General features: G+C 41.7%; 1 protein-coding gene across 3 annotated transcripts in view; it reads left to right on the top strand.

Annotated features, from left to right (window-relative positions):
* Positions 1–18,012, top strand: part of LOC126298806 (tubulin beta chain-like) — a 131,364-nt gene that overhangs the window by 87,958 nt on the left and 25,394 nt on the right. Inside the window, exons 8-9 of one of the 3 annotated variants that reach the window (XM_049990272.1) lie at positions 36–188; positions 5,903–6,418. The exons of 1 other annotated variant lie outside the window; for it this stretch is intronic. In XM_049990272.1, the coding sequence (XP_049846229.1) occupies positions 36–188; positions 5,903–6,028 (279 nt within the window). In that variant the 3' untranslated portion in view covers positions 6,029–6,418. Of the gene's footprint in view, positions 1–35; positions 189–5,902; positions 6,419–18,012 lie in introns of those variants that run through there. One more of the 3 variants, XM_049990270.1, reaches the window with a different exon arrangement.

The raw sequence follows: 18,012 nt of genomic DNA, 5'->3' as shown, positions 1-18,012 counted from the left end.
GAAGCAATTCTGATAAGAATACAAACTTGTTTCAGGAATTGTTTCGGCGTATTTCAGAGCAGTTCGCTTCCATGTTGCGACGCAAGGCTTTCTTGCATTGGTACATAGGCGAAGGCATGGACGAGATGGAATTTGCAGAAGCAGCCTCCAACATCGACGACTTGATCAGCGAGTACCAGCAGTACCAGGTTAGTAGCGGGTGTTTGGTGAATCTAAACAAGAAATGAGAGGCGATGAAGAGGATTTTGACAACCTTAAATAAAGCTACCCTGCCAGCTACACGCTACCTGGTTACTCCTGCCTTAATTGCCACAAAACGAAGAAACCTTTTGACAGTTTTAATGTTCACAGAAAAATAGGCCCACCTTATTTAGCGCTACGCCTTTTCCATTAAGCGTAATAAATATGGTAGATGTGCCATCACTGCATGAATGAATGAATATCTTTGATGAGTGACATTGCCAACCAGCTATTCAAGCATCAAATGAATCTGATCCCTGTTTGAGTTCCGCAGACTGGTCTGTGTACTGACCATGCAGATACTTCTGTCTCCAGTTCGTTGTAATAATTATGAACCAGTTGTACAAAAGACGAAACAATTAGTATCTCGAACTACGAAACTATACTCCGATGTTGCGAATGTAGCCCTATTCTGGCGACTAGTGCTTTCACTATAGCTGAAACGAGTTAGTTGTCTGAACAGCAAGTGTTGAGAAGTCTTGTAAGGTAACTTCAACGTTTGGTATGTGTGGGTTAGCATTATTGCAAGAAAAAAAGTAATTCACGTGGTATTTTCCATCACTCTCATCGTTATTTTCGCAAATACGGTTATTTGTGAGCGACAAATTACCATACATACTTGTCTGTGTCCTCGAAAAACTGCAGGATGTCACAAAATAATGTACACTTTTTGGAACTGAAGCCCTTCAGTGTAAATCGGACAGAATTGTACAGTTTTTGTGTTGTACGGGTTAAGATGTAAAGTATCGGTATATATTCAAAACTAAAACCATGCTGAAATAAGACTACGACTAAGATTACTGCTGCTAAGACAGAGTGACATAACTATTGAATTTCTTATAATGGAATAGCATCGAAAGCTAGCTAGATTCGACCTCTTAGATCAGTGTTTGTATTCTTGCAGTATACATTGTTTCCTTGCTAGTACCCAAAAGGTTGAACATAAAAGGATTAAATGTGGTGATGGAACGAATACCCTACAACACTTCCTCTTTGCCCTATCCATCTCGGAGGGACTTGGCGACTCAGAAATTTCCTGTTGCAAAAATAAACTTAATTTTCAAAAATTTCGTTAAGTCCTGTAGTTCTCAGATGCAACATTTCTTGTTAAGTCACCTGCTTCGATTGGGCGGTTTCTTGTGTCGGTCATCCATCTACTTAGATCATGGTTCGGCCTGAAGGTCTTTATTTCTTGGTTTCGGTGCAGAAATTTGTCCACCTACGTAGATAGGCTTGATCATGACCATTCACTTCACTTTGTGTTGATACGTGCTAGTTCAATCGACGAAAAGCGCCATTAAAAAAAAACACCGACTAGGTAGCGTAACTCAAGCTTAGTGGCAGTATCTGTATATTTTTAGAAAAGACCTGGCGTTCGGAATTCTAACTAATTGCATTAAACGTTCAAAGTTCAACTAATGAGCCTTTAATGTGTCTGAAAAATCATCTTAGTGGCTATCAAATCCATATTCACTGCCTAAACTATTATCACTGCAAGCTTGTTAATGTTTTACTAAGTGTCTTCACACGCAAAACAGCCAGCATTTGTACGTCCAACCCGAATAAATTGTTTAGTACACACAATCAGTGACCCACAACTATCCGCGAGTTAAAGAAGTGCTCGCCGTAATGCTTCATTAATGTTCATGACACCGAGTGTTCTAAAACGACCAGAAATTTCACAAGCAAATTACTTCCAATGTAATTCAATAAAGAATTATCAAACATTTCACTAAAAATGTTTAAATTTGTACTCGATTCATATTTATGGCAAAACATCTGAACGAATAAATTATTCTAATCTTAGCTGAAATTTGTGTGGTACAGGTCCACACATTCCGTTCACTAAGACGGCTGACGTTCGACGACTCGATACACAGGACTGCAGCACAGTGCATTCCGCGAAGTGCGTAGAATACTTAAATCTCTTAGGCTGATTGCCTGTCCAGATAATCAGAAAAGCTCCTGCATTCAAATGCTAGCGATAATCATTAACTCGTCCACTAGGATTATGAAAGAATTTATGAAACGAAATTCAAATAAAATGAAGTCAGCATTATCGGCAGCAATTAAACTTCTTTCGTTTTGGCTGCTTTTATACAAAATAAAGCACAGTGGACATTAGTCTCGTGACTCGTGACTGCCCAAGATTGTTTCCAAGCATACTTTTCCATAGTTTTCAGTAAAATAAAACATTCACACTTCACGTATGTCCTCTATACGCTCACTCTTTCCAAAATATAATTTTTAAACGATTGTTTCTACTTCAAGCAACTATTGTAGCGAAAACATAATTTTAAAGAAATTTTATGTACTAATCTTTTTAATCACAGATTGTGGAACGTAAATATCTTTCGTGGCGAAAGAGTTATTTTCAGGTTAAATACATCTCCGAAAGAATTGAAGATCATGATCTGAGGTGTTAAAAGTACAATCGTGGCAGCGACAGGATTGCGGCATGTGGAGTACGAAAAAACAGTGTTTCCCCCGGCAACAGAACCAGACACTGTTAAAAATCGCGTACTTCACTGCAAGGAATAACAACTCGGGATAATGTGCTACGTTAGACTGTGACAGGCTCTTCAAAGAAGCGGGGCCTGATTAACCATCCGGACGGCATACAATACCAGAATGATATTCGTGGTGGGCTAACGTGCCTAACTTCAGTTACGTATGGATTTTCGCTAGCCCAGTGCACGCAGCTTTCGCAGTTAATTGTTCCGTAAAATTTAAAGGTTACGTCTTCCGGCAAAATACGGCACATAATCCTTGAAACATTTAACTTCTTCACAAATTTTGATGAACTAACGAAGTTAATTTCCCGTTTTGGCATCAGCTACATTCAGAATGCGTGTCGGAATGTAAGCCTTGAACATTGGGCTCTGCTAATCTCGATCCAACGAGAGCATTGTCCTTCGTTGTCAGTGTGAGCGACATTTTCCTCCGCTATATGCCTTCACGCAATCTACTGTTCCCTAGACTTCAACCATGCCTCGGATTCTTGTAACTCTTAACTGCAAAGATCAAAGGTGGTACTGGTCAAGTAAAATTCTTAAACGTCGTTTGTTTTCTAGAAACACTTCATCACCTGCTTCATACCTGCAAATGATGTCACGTCTATTTAGAGTCCTGCAAGAAATGGAAGCGTTGCTAAGTTTTGCACTTCATTCTGAATCAGTGCCCACAAACACATTTCTTTTTTTTAATAAACATTTTTGGAACAGTGATCAAAAATTTTTGAAATTTTTCTTTCGGAATATTCAGTCTTGATCAGACCACTTATGTTTTAAGAAAATAGGTGACTGGTTTCGGTCATATCACATGATCATCAGACGACCTGTAATTTAATTTAGAAAGTAATAGAAACCTTACTAGATTGACAAATATTACAAAATGCTTATAAAGATAAAATTCAATAAGACTTGTTATACACATGGTAACCTTCGAAGGTGGTAGGTGGAGCACTCTTCTCAGCAGCTGTGATGTCAACTGGTGCCAGCAAGTTTTTTTCCCCCTCTCTTTATTGTGATTTCATTCCCCTGCCCCATATGGGCAGGGGAGGGCTGTCAGCAGCACAATCCGCCGCTCTTCAGCCGAGTGACACTACAACTAAAACAAGAATAAAATGATACATACGTAAGGAGATAAAAAAGAGGAACATAAGACAGAGTAGCGGGAGAAAATGGAGGTAAAATATATGCTGACATGGAGACGTTCATGGGGGACAATTAAAACAAGTCACCAGAAAGTTAAAAAACACAATTGTCGATTCTTAAAACACAGAAGACACTGAACCTGCAGGCACAGGTTAAAAGTCAGCCACAGTAGTAAAAACACTCTGGAACAACACACTTAAAACCCACTTGGAGCACACACGACGAACAATAAAACTGCCAGGTGGAGCCTGCCGAGGGAAAAGGTCAGAGAGTAAGGAAAAGGAGGGGAGAGCAAGGGGCAGCTGGGGAAGCGAGGAGGGGCATCAGTGGGTGCATGAAGAGGCAGGAGACACGTAGGGGCGGCAGGGCAGGAGGGAGCGCAGAGACACTGGAAGGAGGCACAAGAGATGGAGGGGGAGTAGGAGGGGGGAGCCGCTCAGGAGGAGGGAGGGGGAGGAAAGGGAGCCCAGAGGAGGCGGCAGGAAGAAGGGGTTAGAGTTGGTAGGAAGGGTAGATGTCAGGGCGAAGCTCATCATCCGGGAGGGGTAGACGGTGAAAGTTGTGTTGGGAAAAGAGATGGAGGGTGTGGAGATGGAGAGAGGGTGGGACACAACGGTAAAGGCGCGGCAACTGGTTGGCGGTTGAGAGGATGGGAGAAACCAGGGGGTGAGGGGGATCAAGGCGGCGGACAATATAGTGTGTGCGGATGTGTTCAAGGAAAAGGAGTAGGTGAAGGTGGGGGGAGGGGATGAGGTCATAGAGGATGCGCGTCGGGGACGGAAGGCGTATGTGGAAGGCGAGGCGGAAGCCAGCAAGTGACGAGCATACACTTAAATACGAAGATGCTCTGCCTACCTCTTCTCCCTCTACCTCACGTCAACCAGTGTAAAACGGGTTCACATATCGTCAAAACGCAAAAAAATACAATAATATTAAAGTAGTTATAAGATATAGCTTTACAATCATAGAACTACTTAGATATTGTATAAAATATCAATTAAAAGCTTTAAAAATAACTGTACAGACTATGAATACTTAGTGTGCCCTCTATGGGCTAAGGTGGTACTACGACAATGGTTTCAAAATCAACTATGTTGTGAAGGTCTTTGGCATTGTGGCATTGTATCGATATGCGAGTTGTGACTTGACCGCAAGTATACACCAATGCTAGATTCAGTCTGTCTTATATTAACATTATTTGGCACTGGAGATATATGTAATAATGAAATGAACAGCTGCCAAGTGGTATATATTACATTTTTTAAATGTCATAAAACTGATTTATTAAAAATGGAGTTATATTTCGTAATATTTCTAGTTGTAAGTTTAAGATTGTGATATAAATATTTATGTACTGTTCTAAGCTACAATTCTGCCATGGATAGAACTGAGTCTTTCTGAGGAAAAGAGTACATACGTGTTAATAGAATTTCGTCAAAGAGATCATAAAAATGTTTTCCACGAAAGTCCAACTGTTCATTGAGAAGCACTGACGGTTCATCTCTATAATGGGCATATATCTCGATCTCCTCCAAAATATTTAATAATAAGCCTTTATTAGCGCAATGAAGGACTTGCAAATTCTGTTGTACTGTCCCTTCAGCATGCTTATTAAAAGTTATGTGATGATCGAAGACTGATTTTGTTCGTGCAGTACTAGTCTGATGGTCATGTGATATGACCGAAACCGGTCACCTATGTTCTTGAAACATGAGTGGTGTGATCAAGACCGTATTTTTGAAAGAAAATTTTTAGATATTTCCGTGCTTTTAAAAGATAAATTCAGTTCCATAACGTTCATTTTGCTACAAGCAGAAGTAGTCGGGTTGAACTGAACTTCAAATGCGAACATTTTAGGTTAGGCTTTACCGTGACTTATTGACATTAAATGAAACAACAAGTTTACTGTGACCAGTCAACGGTGACTGGTAACAGTAAACTTGTTGTTTCATTTAATGAACTGAACTTGCTGTGACAGCATACTAAGATGTGCGTTTCGTCTGCAGGAGGCGACTGCAGAAGACGACGACGACCAGGGCGATGACCAGGATGACGAAGTAGAAGAGGCTGCCGAGGATAAGGTGGCGGATGTCTCAGCGTACAGCCTGGACGACACACGGGTTGTGGGCTAGCCATACCATATTTACGTTTAATAAAATCAAAATATCGATTGATAGCGGATGTTGCAGTTACAGATATAGTTATGAGCGCAAAACTAAGTATTGCATGCATCAATAAACATGTTTAAAGGGACGTATTTTTCTTTGATCTGCTGTAACAATTGGTCCCCTGAAATTGGTAAATTAGTTTATTTACGAGAAGAAATGATGGAGATGCAAAATTTAGATTTTATCAAAGCTTTTTTTCCATTCAATAGTTGTATTTGGTTTTCCGTTACAATAATCTGGTTCGTCTTTGTTCTAAATTTCATATCGAAAATCACAACTGCGAAGTTACACACAAAGAGCGAGAAAACTATGGCTTGTGTGGTCAGTAAGAAATAAAAGAACATGATTTATTCATATCTTAATGAAAACATTTTTCCAGCTGTAATACAGTATTTGAATCGTTAAAGGCACAAATAGCGCTTCTCCACTTTTTTACACTGAGTCATTTATATTTTCGTGCTTGTGGAGACAACATATACAGTTTTATGTAGAAAGAACGCATCTATCACATACTTATGGCCTACAGACAAGGTGTAAAATTTCAGTATTGTTCAGAAACGACTCTTCTCCTGCAGAGGTGCTATTTACGCTTTGAAAGTGTGCATGATAAATGTTCCGTCTGTTCAGCACGTGGTGCGCCAGTACTGTCATATGAATGAATGTCAAACGGCAGCGTGGCATCTGATAATGAGAAAGTGTTTTGTTCGAAGTGAAAAAATCGTGAAAAGGAACTTAAATATCGAATACAAACGAGAACATGTGAAGGAAGCAAAAGTAAATAGTTCGGCATACATAAACTGTGCTTCTAAGGTCGTCACAAAGAAGAAACTTGGATACGATTGCAAATCAGTATGCTGCAGTTTCACTGTAAATTTTCATCATGCAAAACGTTTTCTTTTGAAAACAGTGCTTCAGTGTGTCATTAACAGTTCCATAATACATCACATGTGTAAAAAGGTTACGGAGCTGTAAGAGGGATCATGATGAGATATCCACAAACTTTTGTAGCAAATAAAGATGAACACGATTAGTATTACAAGCACTGCTGAAGTGGTAAAAGTTAACAAGGTAAGGAAGCAAAGATATTTCTCAGGTGCTATTTCATGTATTATGTTACATAACGTTTAGTAAGATGTCAAATATGTGCCAAGGCATTTCAAATTAGAAATGTGACAAGCTCGTGCTCGCCGTTTGTCATGTTCCTTTACTGCCTGGAATGTCTCCAAAGAACATAAAGGGTAAAAATGTCACTAAATACAACTCCAAGGGGCCAGTATTGCAGTAGTCGAGCAGTTACGCTCATATCCAACAAAAACGAGATGAAAATATTCGACTAAACCTTAATATCAAAATAATGAATAGCATTTTTGTGGAGAAGTATCCTGAAGTTGAACATTAATTTTCGAAGAACGGTTCACACCGATACTTAGAAGTCCACAAACTGCTATTTCCTGTAAATGTAAAGCTGTAGCAATAAAGTTAAGTCCAGTAGTAGTAGTAGTAGTAGTAGTAGTAGTAGTAGCGTATACAGTCCATACGAGGAGACCAAAAAAGTTCACAAGCAAAATGGAATCATTGTATAATCTAAGTAAATAAAACAATGAAGTTGCTATAATATTTGTAATTACATGCAGAATCTGCAGCTGCCGAAGATGTCAGTACAGGAAGCGCTCTGCTGCAGGCAACTTCCCTTCAAGGTATTATATATTCACAATATGAACTACACTGCAAAACTTTGCGTAGAGGTTTATCATGAGAGGTAGGCCAAGAAACATCTGGATGAAGTTGCTCTCCTTTCTTAGACTACATTAATAGTGAAGTAAAAAGTTCTACTACGTAACTACAAATTTTCTGGTGGCTTTCCAGGTCAGAACAAAAATAAATGTTGGAAAGCGAAGTGTCGTGGATGTGTGGTCACGGTGTTTGAACTCTTCGCGGGAAATAAGAGTTCAAATCTCCCTTACGCTCTATTTTTTTCTCAAATTTATGTCCGTCCAGTCATTGACATGTCTGTTTCCGCTTCTCTAGTCTTGGTAATTGTCATACCCTACATCGGTTATACAGCCTGAGTCATATGGTAAGAATTAGAGTATATTACCGCCGTAAGCGCACATAAGGTGAGAGCAGGCGAGATTCCGCATAGACCTCTCAGGGAAATGAAAACAACAAATACACGGGTGAACAGTGTTACAAGAAAATGAATTAGTCAAAACTTTCAAAACGGAACTAATGAGTCATAACATGTGATACTTGCATAGAAAAAAATAGACACGTGCGTCTGGAGGTCAATTCATTATACTTCGTTGTTGTAAACGGAAGTTACAGCACAATATACACACAGTAATGACCCGACGGACAGTTCATAACTTTTAGAGAAATAAAAAAATATATGTTTGAAATCGGATCTCTCCTTCGCAGTCCAACACTGTAATCACATAACCACGACACCATGGCCGTGTACATTCGGTACATGTTGCACATTTTGAGCTTGTACTGCTCAGTTTTTATTTTGCTGATTTTTTTTTCGTAGTTCAGTACATCTTCTTTCTGTTTTCATGCTTGATCTGTGTTCAGTTTTTGAAGAGCTATCCACTGGGCCATCTTACCACTAAATCTGAGGGGGCTGTGATGGGGAGTTGCCCTGTAAACCCCTAGCACAGGATAGCAAGAATGGGTCTCATGATCTGCTACCAGAGTAAAACTTTCCTAATAAACAGATTTATTGCTTTACGTTTCCTAGTTTACTATTTTTCAGAAGAAACACTTCTGAAAAATTTAGGCTTTTGTCTTGGTTTCATGTTATCGACAGAATGTGTAAATATTTGCACTTAACACTAGATAAACAAAAGAATTCCATAGGTCTCGGCACCGTATTAACTCCTACGCTTAAAGTGCTTGGTACAGAGTTCATTTAACCACCTTCCCACTAATTCTCTATTATTCCATTCTCGAACAGCGCCTGGAGAAAACGAACACCTATATCTTTCTGTGCGTGCACTGATTTCCCTTATTTTACTACGGTGATCTTTCTCCCTCTGTAGGCTGGCATCAATAAAATACTTTCTCAGTAGGAGGAGAATGTTGGTGATTCAAATTTCGTGATTAGTTCCTGCAGCAAAGAAAAAGCATGTGGTTTAACGATCTCCACCCCAAATCGTGTATTATGTCTGTAAAGTTCTCTCCACTATTTACCGATAATAGAAAACGTGCTACCCTTCTTCGAACTTCCTCCATATATTCCGTGAATCTTACCTGGTAACTACACCACACTGTGCAGCAGTACTTGAAAGAGGAACAGGTATAGTGTAGGCACTTTCATGTTGCATCTTCTAATGTTCTGCCAACAAAACTCTTTCTTCTGTTTGCTTTCACTACATTTTTTGTGTGCTCTTTCCAATGTAAGTTACCTATAATTGCAATTTCTAGGTATTTAATTCAATTTACGGCCGTTAGATTTGACTGATTTATCGAGTAACCGAAGTTCAACGGACTCCTTTTAGCAGTCATGTGGATGACTTCACACTTTTCATTATTTAGGGTAAATAGACAAATTTCGCAGCATACAGCTATCTTTTCTAAATCCTTTTGCAATTGGTTCTAATCTTCTTATGGCTTTACTAGTGATAAACGACAGCATCATCTGCAAACAACGTAAGATGGCTGCTCAGATTGTCTCCTAAATTGCTCATGAAGGTAAGGAACAGCAAAGGCCCTGTAACACCATCTTGGAGAATGCCAGAAATGACATCTGTTTTATTCGCTGTTTTTCTGTTAATCACTACAAACTTCACTAGTATAGAATTATTTTTTCATTTACTGGAAAATGACAGAGCGCAGAAGTATTGTCGCAGAAGTAAGGTTCACTGGGATCGTGTTCTAATTTTAACACATGTAAATCCGCTGTTCCAACAAATACAATAATTCCATCTGTAAAGTACGGAGGAGTAGGTGCTCGTTCGGGGACGGATAAGAATTTGCTCTGGATCCAGACTCTTGAATTTTATTCAAGAAGAAATACGCAACACAGCCGATCGATATACAACACACAGACAAACAAACAAATAATTAAAATTTCAGAAAAATTTTGGTAATGTATTCTAGATAAACAGGTTCACAAATAGAGCAAGTAGCTAACTCGTTGGTCCAACTCTGGCCTTCATGCAGTTTTCAGCTTGGCATTAGTTGAGAGTTGGTGGATGTCCGCCTGAGAGATATCGTGTCGATGTCTGTTCATTTTGCGCATTAGATACCCACAATCCCGAATTCGCTGGAGATCTTTGCCCATAATGCCCCAAACGTGCTCAATTGGAAGTGATGGGGCAGCCTTGGTGGCAAATGTAGGGTTGAGTAGCACGCTTTCACTGGTCAGCGTGGCTCAGTTCCAACCAGGAGTCATCAATGACGAGAATTCTACTCTAGTCAGAGATTCCATGCCCTGATGATAGCGAAGGCCGCCTGCCAACCATGAGCAATGATCTGTGGTGCCTTTTCATTTCACAGCAAGACCCCTTTGGTTGTCAGCCGCGGCGCACTTACATCACAGCGGTACGTCGGCGATATTCTATGCCCCCTTCTGTTCATGGCAAACCATGAGGTTTACATTTCAACTAGATAACACCCGCCCACAGACGGCGAGAGTTTCTACTACTTGTCTTTGTGCTTGCCAAACCCTACCTGAGCAACCGCTGGTGAAGTATCAGTGCTGCAGCGAGTCGCATATTTAGCTTTCTTATTTGTTTTGTAGTTTGATCTTAATTTCTTTCCGAGTGTTTTTGCGCCTGCATATTTAATTACACAAAATCCTTATGTATTCTCGTATTTGAGAGGAGTAATATTGCTTATTGATAGCCGTAGAGTATAAATTCGCGGAGTCGTTAGATATTAGCAGTAGGATGGATAGGGTGCGTGCGGGCCCAGGAGGAACTGGCTGCGGTTCGCGAGCAGCTGAGCGTGCTGTTGGCCACGGTCAGCCGCCTTCAGGCTGCTGCGTCGAGGTGCAGCGACGGTGTAGGGTCTGGCGCGTCGCTAGCGACATCTCAGGTGTCGCTTGCTGCGACCGCTGACTCAGCCGCCGAGGCACCTTCTAGCGTACCATGCGTGTTGGGGCCGCCCTCAGGGTGAGTCACGGACTGGAACGCGTTTGCGTCGCTCGAGGCGGAGGGTCAATGTGGAGGCTGGCTGGCCTCGCCCGTTGGTCCTGTCTGGGCAGGTGGCCGCTCCTTCAGCAGGGCCAGAGCAGGCACACAGGAGCAAAGGCTTGCTGGTTACTGGGAGCTCCAACGTTGGGTGATGGAGCCCCTTAGGGAAATAGCGTACAGGGCTGGAAAGAAATCCAATGTGCACTTGGTTTGTCTGCCGGGGGGGGCCTCATCCAAGATGTGGAGGCAGCCTTGCCCGTGGCTATCGAGCATACGGGGAGCTGTCTTCTGCAAGTAGTTGCTCACGTTGGCACCAGTGATGCCTGTCACTTGGGTTCTGAGGCGATCCTCAGTTCGTACAGGCGGCTGGCGGATTTGGTGAAGACCGCTGGCCTTGCAAGTGGGGTGCAAGCAGAGCTCTCTCTTCACAGCATCGTTCCCAGAGTGGATCGAGGTCCTTTGGTTTGGAGCTGAGTGGAAGGTCTCAACCTGAGGCTTCGTCAACACATTGACGGTCTTCGTTGCAGATTTCTAGACTTGCGCTATTGGGTGGGGAATTCTAGGACGCCCCTAGATAGGTCAGGGGTGCGCTACATAAAGGAAGCGGCTACTCGGGTAGCAGAGTACTTGCGGCGTGCACATGGGGGTTTTTTAGGCTGGGCAGTAGTGCAAGGTGTCCTTATGAACACTCACCAGTCGACGTGAAGGCAGGGAAATCAGGGCGCGCTCAGTGTAATGACACTTCAGCTATCAAGATATTAGCAGTAAATTTAGTGTGTTCGGAATAAAGTTCCTGAATTTTCAGCCCTCCACGAAGCGTGTGGTGCGCAAATTATTCTCAGGACTGAGACCTGGCTGCACCCTGAGATAGGAAGTTGTGAAATATTTAGTGAGGGTTGGAACGTGTATCGGAAAGACAGATTAGACACAGTAGGAGGTGGTGCCTTTATTGCAGTTGACAAAAATGTCTTCTGAGGTCGAAGTAGAGTGTGATTGCGATGTTATCTGGACACGTTTAACAGGGCTAGGGGAAATAGTTAATTGTGGGGCGTTATTACTGGCCACCAGGTTCCACTCTGACAGTTCTAGTCATTCAAAGGCACTAGATCGCGTGTTCGCAGAAGTACCCGGATCATGCTATATTAGTCGGAGGAGACTTCAACCTACCTACTATAGACTTGGATGTGTATGGATTCATTACAGGTGGTACAGATAAGCCGTCGTGTGAATTGCTTTTGAACACATTAGTCGAAAACTGTCTTGAGCAGCTAAATCGACAGCCAACGCGTAACGGAAATATTTTAGATCTGGTAGCCACGAACAGACCAGACCTCATCGACGGTGTCAGTGTTGAGACGGGGATTAGTGATCATGATGTTGCCATTACGACTTCATTTACTTCCGGTACGAAGGACGTGGAAGAATTATGGGCAAATTTTAAACACATTGTAAATCACGCATTGGACAAGTATGTCCCGAAAAAGTGGGTTACGGACGGAAAAGACCCACAGTGGTTTAACAGTGCAATTCGGAGAATGCTTAGAAAGCAAAGGCAGTCACACTGGCGGTACAAGAATTTCGGGAGAATGAAGACGGGCAAAAGTTAGTAGAGATTCATGCTGCTGTAAAAAGAGTGATGCGCGAAGCATTTAATCACTACCTCCATCATACCTTAGCAAAAGATCTTGCTGAAAACCCAAGGAAATTCTGGTCTTACGTAAAGTCGGTAAGTGGGTCGAAGCTTCCATCCATCCATCCACTCACTCACTGATCAGTCTGACCTGGCAACGGAAGACAACAAAACGAAAGCTGAAATTTTAAATTATGATTTATAGGATGCTGTACTTCGAAACATTTTGGTGTGTTCTTGTAGTCTGAGTCTGGAGATTTTTGTACAAAAAAAGCAGTCAAGGAAGAAGAGACAGTAACTCATTTGTGTTGAGGGGAAGCGATCACCGAATTCGTGAAACAGTTCTGAGAGGGACTCCCATCCGTTGATGTAGAAGGGCTGATTACCGCTGAGTGTCGCGTGTGTAGAAAGAAACAGCAGGATCACAGTGCTTCCTTAGGGATGGTGGGCTTTGGGGCATGTAGTCGGTATGGTCAAAGTTACTGTGGCTTACATTGTGTGGGCTTTGTATATATTGGATTGTAAAGTTACTATTACTTATGTTATGGGATGAGTAGAGAGGATGACTGTGTGTGTGTGTGTGTGTGTGTGTGTGTGTGTGTGTGTGTCATTTCGCGGGGGTTGTAGCGCGCGCGGTGAAGCGTCAGTCCATCGTCACTTATGGTCCGTTAGAACCGCTAAGGAGGGACAGCAGGTTCTGCTATTGTGGAATGGAATTCTGAAGCGTCTTTGCCGGACCGCAGTTAGAGTGGGGAAGGCCGATCGCACGCGGCTCTGTTTGGAGTGCGCGTTGTGTAGGGTTTGGCAAGCACGAAGACAAGCAGTAGAAACTCTCGCCGTCTGTGGGCGTTGTGTGTGTAAATAAACGCTCGGTCTTTAAGGGCGCCTACCTACAACTTTGGCCTGCGTTCGGCTGAAGCTCAGAGTTGCACTCGCGCCTGATCACATCAGCACGTGTATGTAGGTGAGCACGTATTTGGATAGGTATTTCGCAGGTGTTACGTATGAGGGAGGTGCCGCCACTTTGTTTGAGGAAGCCGAGCAGGGGCTGTGCACGTTATTCTTAGATATACGGCAGTTATCACTGCCACCTGTGTATTCAGTGGATTGTGCTTGCGTGCGTTGATTGCATTATTCCGAGATCGTGTCGGTAGGCCTTCATATGCACTATTTAATAGCTTACGAGTATTTAGCGTGTCTACACATCATTGTGGTGTATTATTTAGGAGCAGTTAGCAGGTCTGGACTGAAATTATTTGCGCAAATTAGCTGTTTGGGTATTTGGAAGTAAATGTTTTGCATTATTTACAAGCGGTTCACATGTCTGTAGGTTGTGCTACGGGTTATTTTTAACTGTTCACAAAGTGGTTTGCAGGTCTGTATGATGTGGGGCATGTCAGAGCGTGTGTTCTGTAATACATGTACTCCGTCCGTATATAAATTGCTCCCAAATAAATACTCTGTCTCCTTCCATCAGCCTAGTGCAGGTTGAGTTCTTTTACTAACTGCCCCTGCCGGCTGCGGTGGTCTCGCGGTTCTAGGCGCTCAGTCCGGAACCGCGCGACTGCTACGGTCGCAGGTTCGAATCCTGCCTCGGGCATGGATGTGTGTGATGTCCTTAAGTTAGTTAGGTTTAAGTAGTTCTAAGTTCTAGGCGACTGATGACAACAGATGTTAAGTCGCATAGTGCTCAGAGCCATTTGAACCAACTGCCCCCTAGGAAGTGGTGGTGGTACACATCGTTTTCAGCAGTATTCTTACGTTGGTAGCAAAGACGCAAGTGAGCTTTGTTTACTGGCAGATTTCACACTTAGCGCCTGATCGTAGGAGGTTGTGGTGGTCGGGTGGATGAGGTTAATGCAAGTGTCCTTTCTTTACGCGCAATTTTCTTAGATCGGTCGCGATTCGTAAGCGACCTGTCTTTACTGCCAGAACTCAAACTCGGCTTGGGTTTCTAGGAGGAAGTGGCGGTCGGTTGGCTGAGGTTAGTAGAAGTTCCCTTTCTTTGAGCGCAATTTTCTTAATTTGGTAGTGAAAGCGCAAGTGAAGTTACTTTACTGACAGAATTTAAACTCTGCGAGGGTTCCTAGGAAGAGGCACGGTCCTCTAAAAGTAGTTGAAGTAGGTAGTTGAACACATTTGCAAACAAATATGAAATTGTAAATTTAATTATTTAATATGATTAAAATTGAAATTGAATTAAGTACTTACGTAATTGAAAGGTTAGATGGGCGATGTGGGTGTTTAAACAAGACTGTCAATCGCGTGTATTCAGGGGGCGATCGAGCGTGTCTGACGTAAGCGGTCGGACGTCCGCGGGGCGCGTGTCTGGTTATAACGTGCGAGCGAGAGACAATCAGCTAACTTAGCGAGCAAATGTTCTCTTGTACAGTCACGGCGGATTGAACAGTTGTGCAAACTTTTGCGCCTAAAGTGTAGCACGGCGTTCTCGGTCGGATAATAATAATGTTAAATGGTAATGAGTGATAATGAATAATAATAATAATAATAATAATAATGATAATTAATAATAATAATGAACAGCTTTTAGTGGGTCACGTGATAGAACTTAACTTTGGAGCTTGTAGCAAACATCTTGGACCATTGTGTGACGTGAGGGGAGATGGTAGTGTCCCGAAAAACAACTTTGGCGCGAAACATGTTCTTTTATCCGCGACTGAGACACGTGGTGGGACGCGGACCGATCGGCGGGTGTCTTACGTGAATATGTCCAGAAAAACAACTTTGCCGCCAAAAGTGCTAGAGTGCGTTCTCTGTCTACCGCATGCTGGATCGAACGGCCAGCCATGGTGACGTCAACCTCGGCAAGTTCCAGCGAAAACATGTTTCCTTAACGCTGAGTCGTGTGGGGGGACTGAGCGACGCCGGTAGCCAGGGGCTTGCGCGGGCTGGCACCAGCGCGCCGCCTCGCGTCACCGCTGTAGGCAACAGCCTGCGCGATGGCCGGCGGGGCCAGGGAGTGGCGGCGATTTGATTTGAGTTGGAGCGCGGTCGTCGTGGCGACTGCATTGGGCGTAGCTGCGATCTCGAAGATGTGTAGTGATTGTGCTGGAGAACAAGTGATGACCGTACTGCTTGAAATAGACTTCAGTCCCTTTCCCCCTGCAAAATCCAAGGACGTGACTTAAGTTACTATAAGTGCAATATATTACTTGACTCGATTTTGATAGGTTACCAGTGGAAAAAGATACGTGATCGTTAAAGTTCGTACGTGTGATCGATTATGGTGTTGGGATTTGAACTTGATAGATTTTTGGCTTTCTGGCCGAGAAAATCGGACATCTTGAATAAATAACAATAATAAATGATAATAAATAATAAAAAATATAAGTACAGTTTTCGAGACATTATAGTATTGGAATTTGAATTTGGCGCAATTTTCTACTGGAGGTATTAGATGAAAAGAAGCAGAAATTACAAGCATTGGCCAAACGACTTAGAAGATACAAAAAAAGTTAAAGTAGAAGGAAACAAAACCAAACATTCAACACAACCCAAAAGAAATTTTACCAGACAATAGATCACACACACATTAAAATAGACAATCCACCAAACATAAGACATGGAACATTTCTGGAGCAGCATATGGTCAAACCCGGTACAACATAACGGGCATGCACGGTGGATACAAGCAGAAGCAGAAACACATACAAGATGATACCACAAATTCCTGAAGTGATAATTTTGCAACATGAAGTCACCCAAGCAATTAATTCTACTCACAATTGGAAAGCCCCTGGAAAAGATAGAATAGCAAATTTCTGGCTAAAGTAGTTCACCTCAACACATTCACATCTAACTAAATTATTTAAGTTACATTGCAAACCCATACACATTCCCTGATACTTACACATGGAATAACTTACCTGAAACCTAAAGATCAAGCACACACAGCAAACCCAGGTAAATATCACCTCATAACAGGCCTACCAACAATATACAAAATATTAACTTCAGTCATTACACAGAAATTGACACATACAACACAGAACAAAATTATAAATGAAGAACAAAAAGGCTGTTGCAAAGGAGCATGAGGATGTAAAGAGCAACTGATAATAGATGCAGAGGTGACATACCAAGCTAAAACTAAACAAAGGTCGCTACACTATGCATACATTATCAAAAAGCTTTCGATAGTGTACCCCACTCATGGTTACTACAAATATTGGAAATATACAAAGTAGATTCTAAATTGATACAGTTCCTAAACATAGTAATGAAAAATTGGAAAACCACACTTCATATCCAAACAAATTCAAATACTATTACATCACAGCCAATACAGATTAAGCATGGAATATACCAAGGAGACTCATTAAGTCCTTTCTGGTTCTGCCTTGCTCTGAACCCACTATCCAAAATGCTAAATAATTCAAATTATGGATACAATATTACTGGAACATACCAACACAAAATCACACATTTGCTATACGTGGATGATCTAAAACTACTGGCAGCAACAAATCAACAACTCAACCAATTACTAAAGATAACAGAAGTATTCAGCAATAATATAAATATGGCTTTTGCAACAGACAAATGTAAGAAAATTAGCATAGTCAAGGAAAAACACACTAAACAAGATGACTACATATTGTATAACCACAGCGACTGCTTAGAAGCGATGGAAAAACAGATGCCTAAAAATATCTAGGATACAGACAAAAAATAGGAATATATAATACAAATATTAAAGAACAACTAAAAGAAAAATATAGACAAAGACTAACAAAAATACTGAAAACAGAATTGACAGCAAGAAACAAGACAAAAGCTATAAATACTTATGCTATACCAATATTGACCTACTCATTTGGAGTAGTGAAATGGATAATACAGACGTAGAAGCACTCAGTACACTTACACGATCACAATGCCACAAATATAGAATACATCAAATACATTCAGCAACAGAAGGATTCAGATTAAGCAGAAAGGAAGGAGGAAGGGGGTTTATCGACATAAAAAACCTACATTATGTTAAGGTAGACAATTTAAGAAAATTCTTTCTAGAACGAGCAGAAACTAGCAAAATACACAATCACCCATATAAGTACATCGGCTACACCACTGCAGTTTCATAACCACTTCTAAAACCCTTTAGATCACATATCAACAGATAGAAAGAAAGTAAATTGGAAAAAGAAAACACTACA

Source organism: Schistocerca gregaria, chromosome X, assembly GCF_023897955.1.
Source record: "Schistocerca gregaria isolate iqSchGreg1 chromosome X, iqSchGreg1.2, whole genome shotgun sequence".
Classification (NCBI taxonomy): domain Eukaryota; kingdom Metazoa; phylum Arthropoda; class Insecta; order Orthoptera; family Acrididae; genus Schistocerca; species Schistocerca gregaria.
Note: the sequence above shows the minus strand (reverse complement) of the source record. Positions and strands in the feature narration are given on the sequence as shown.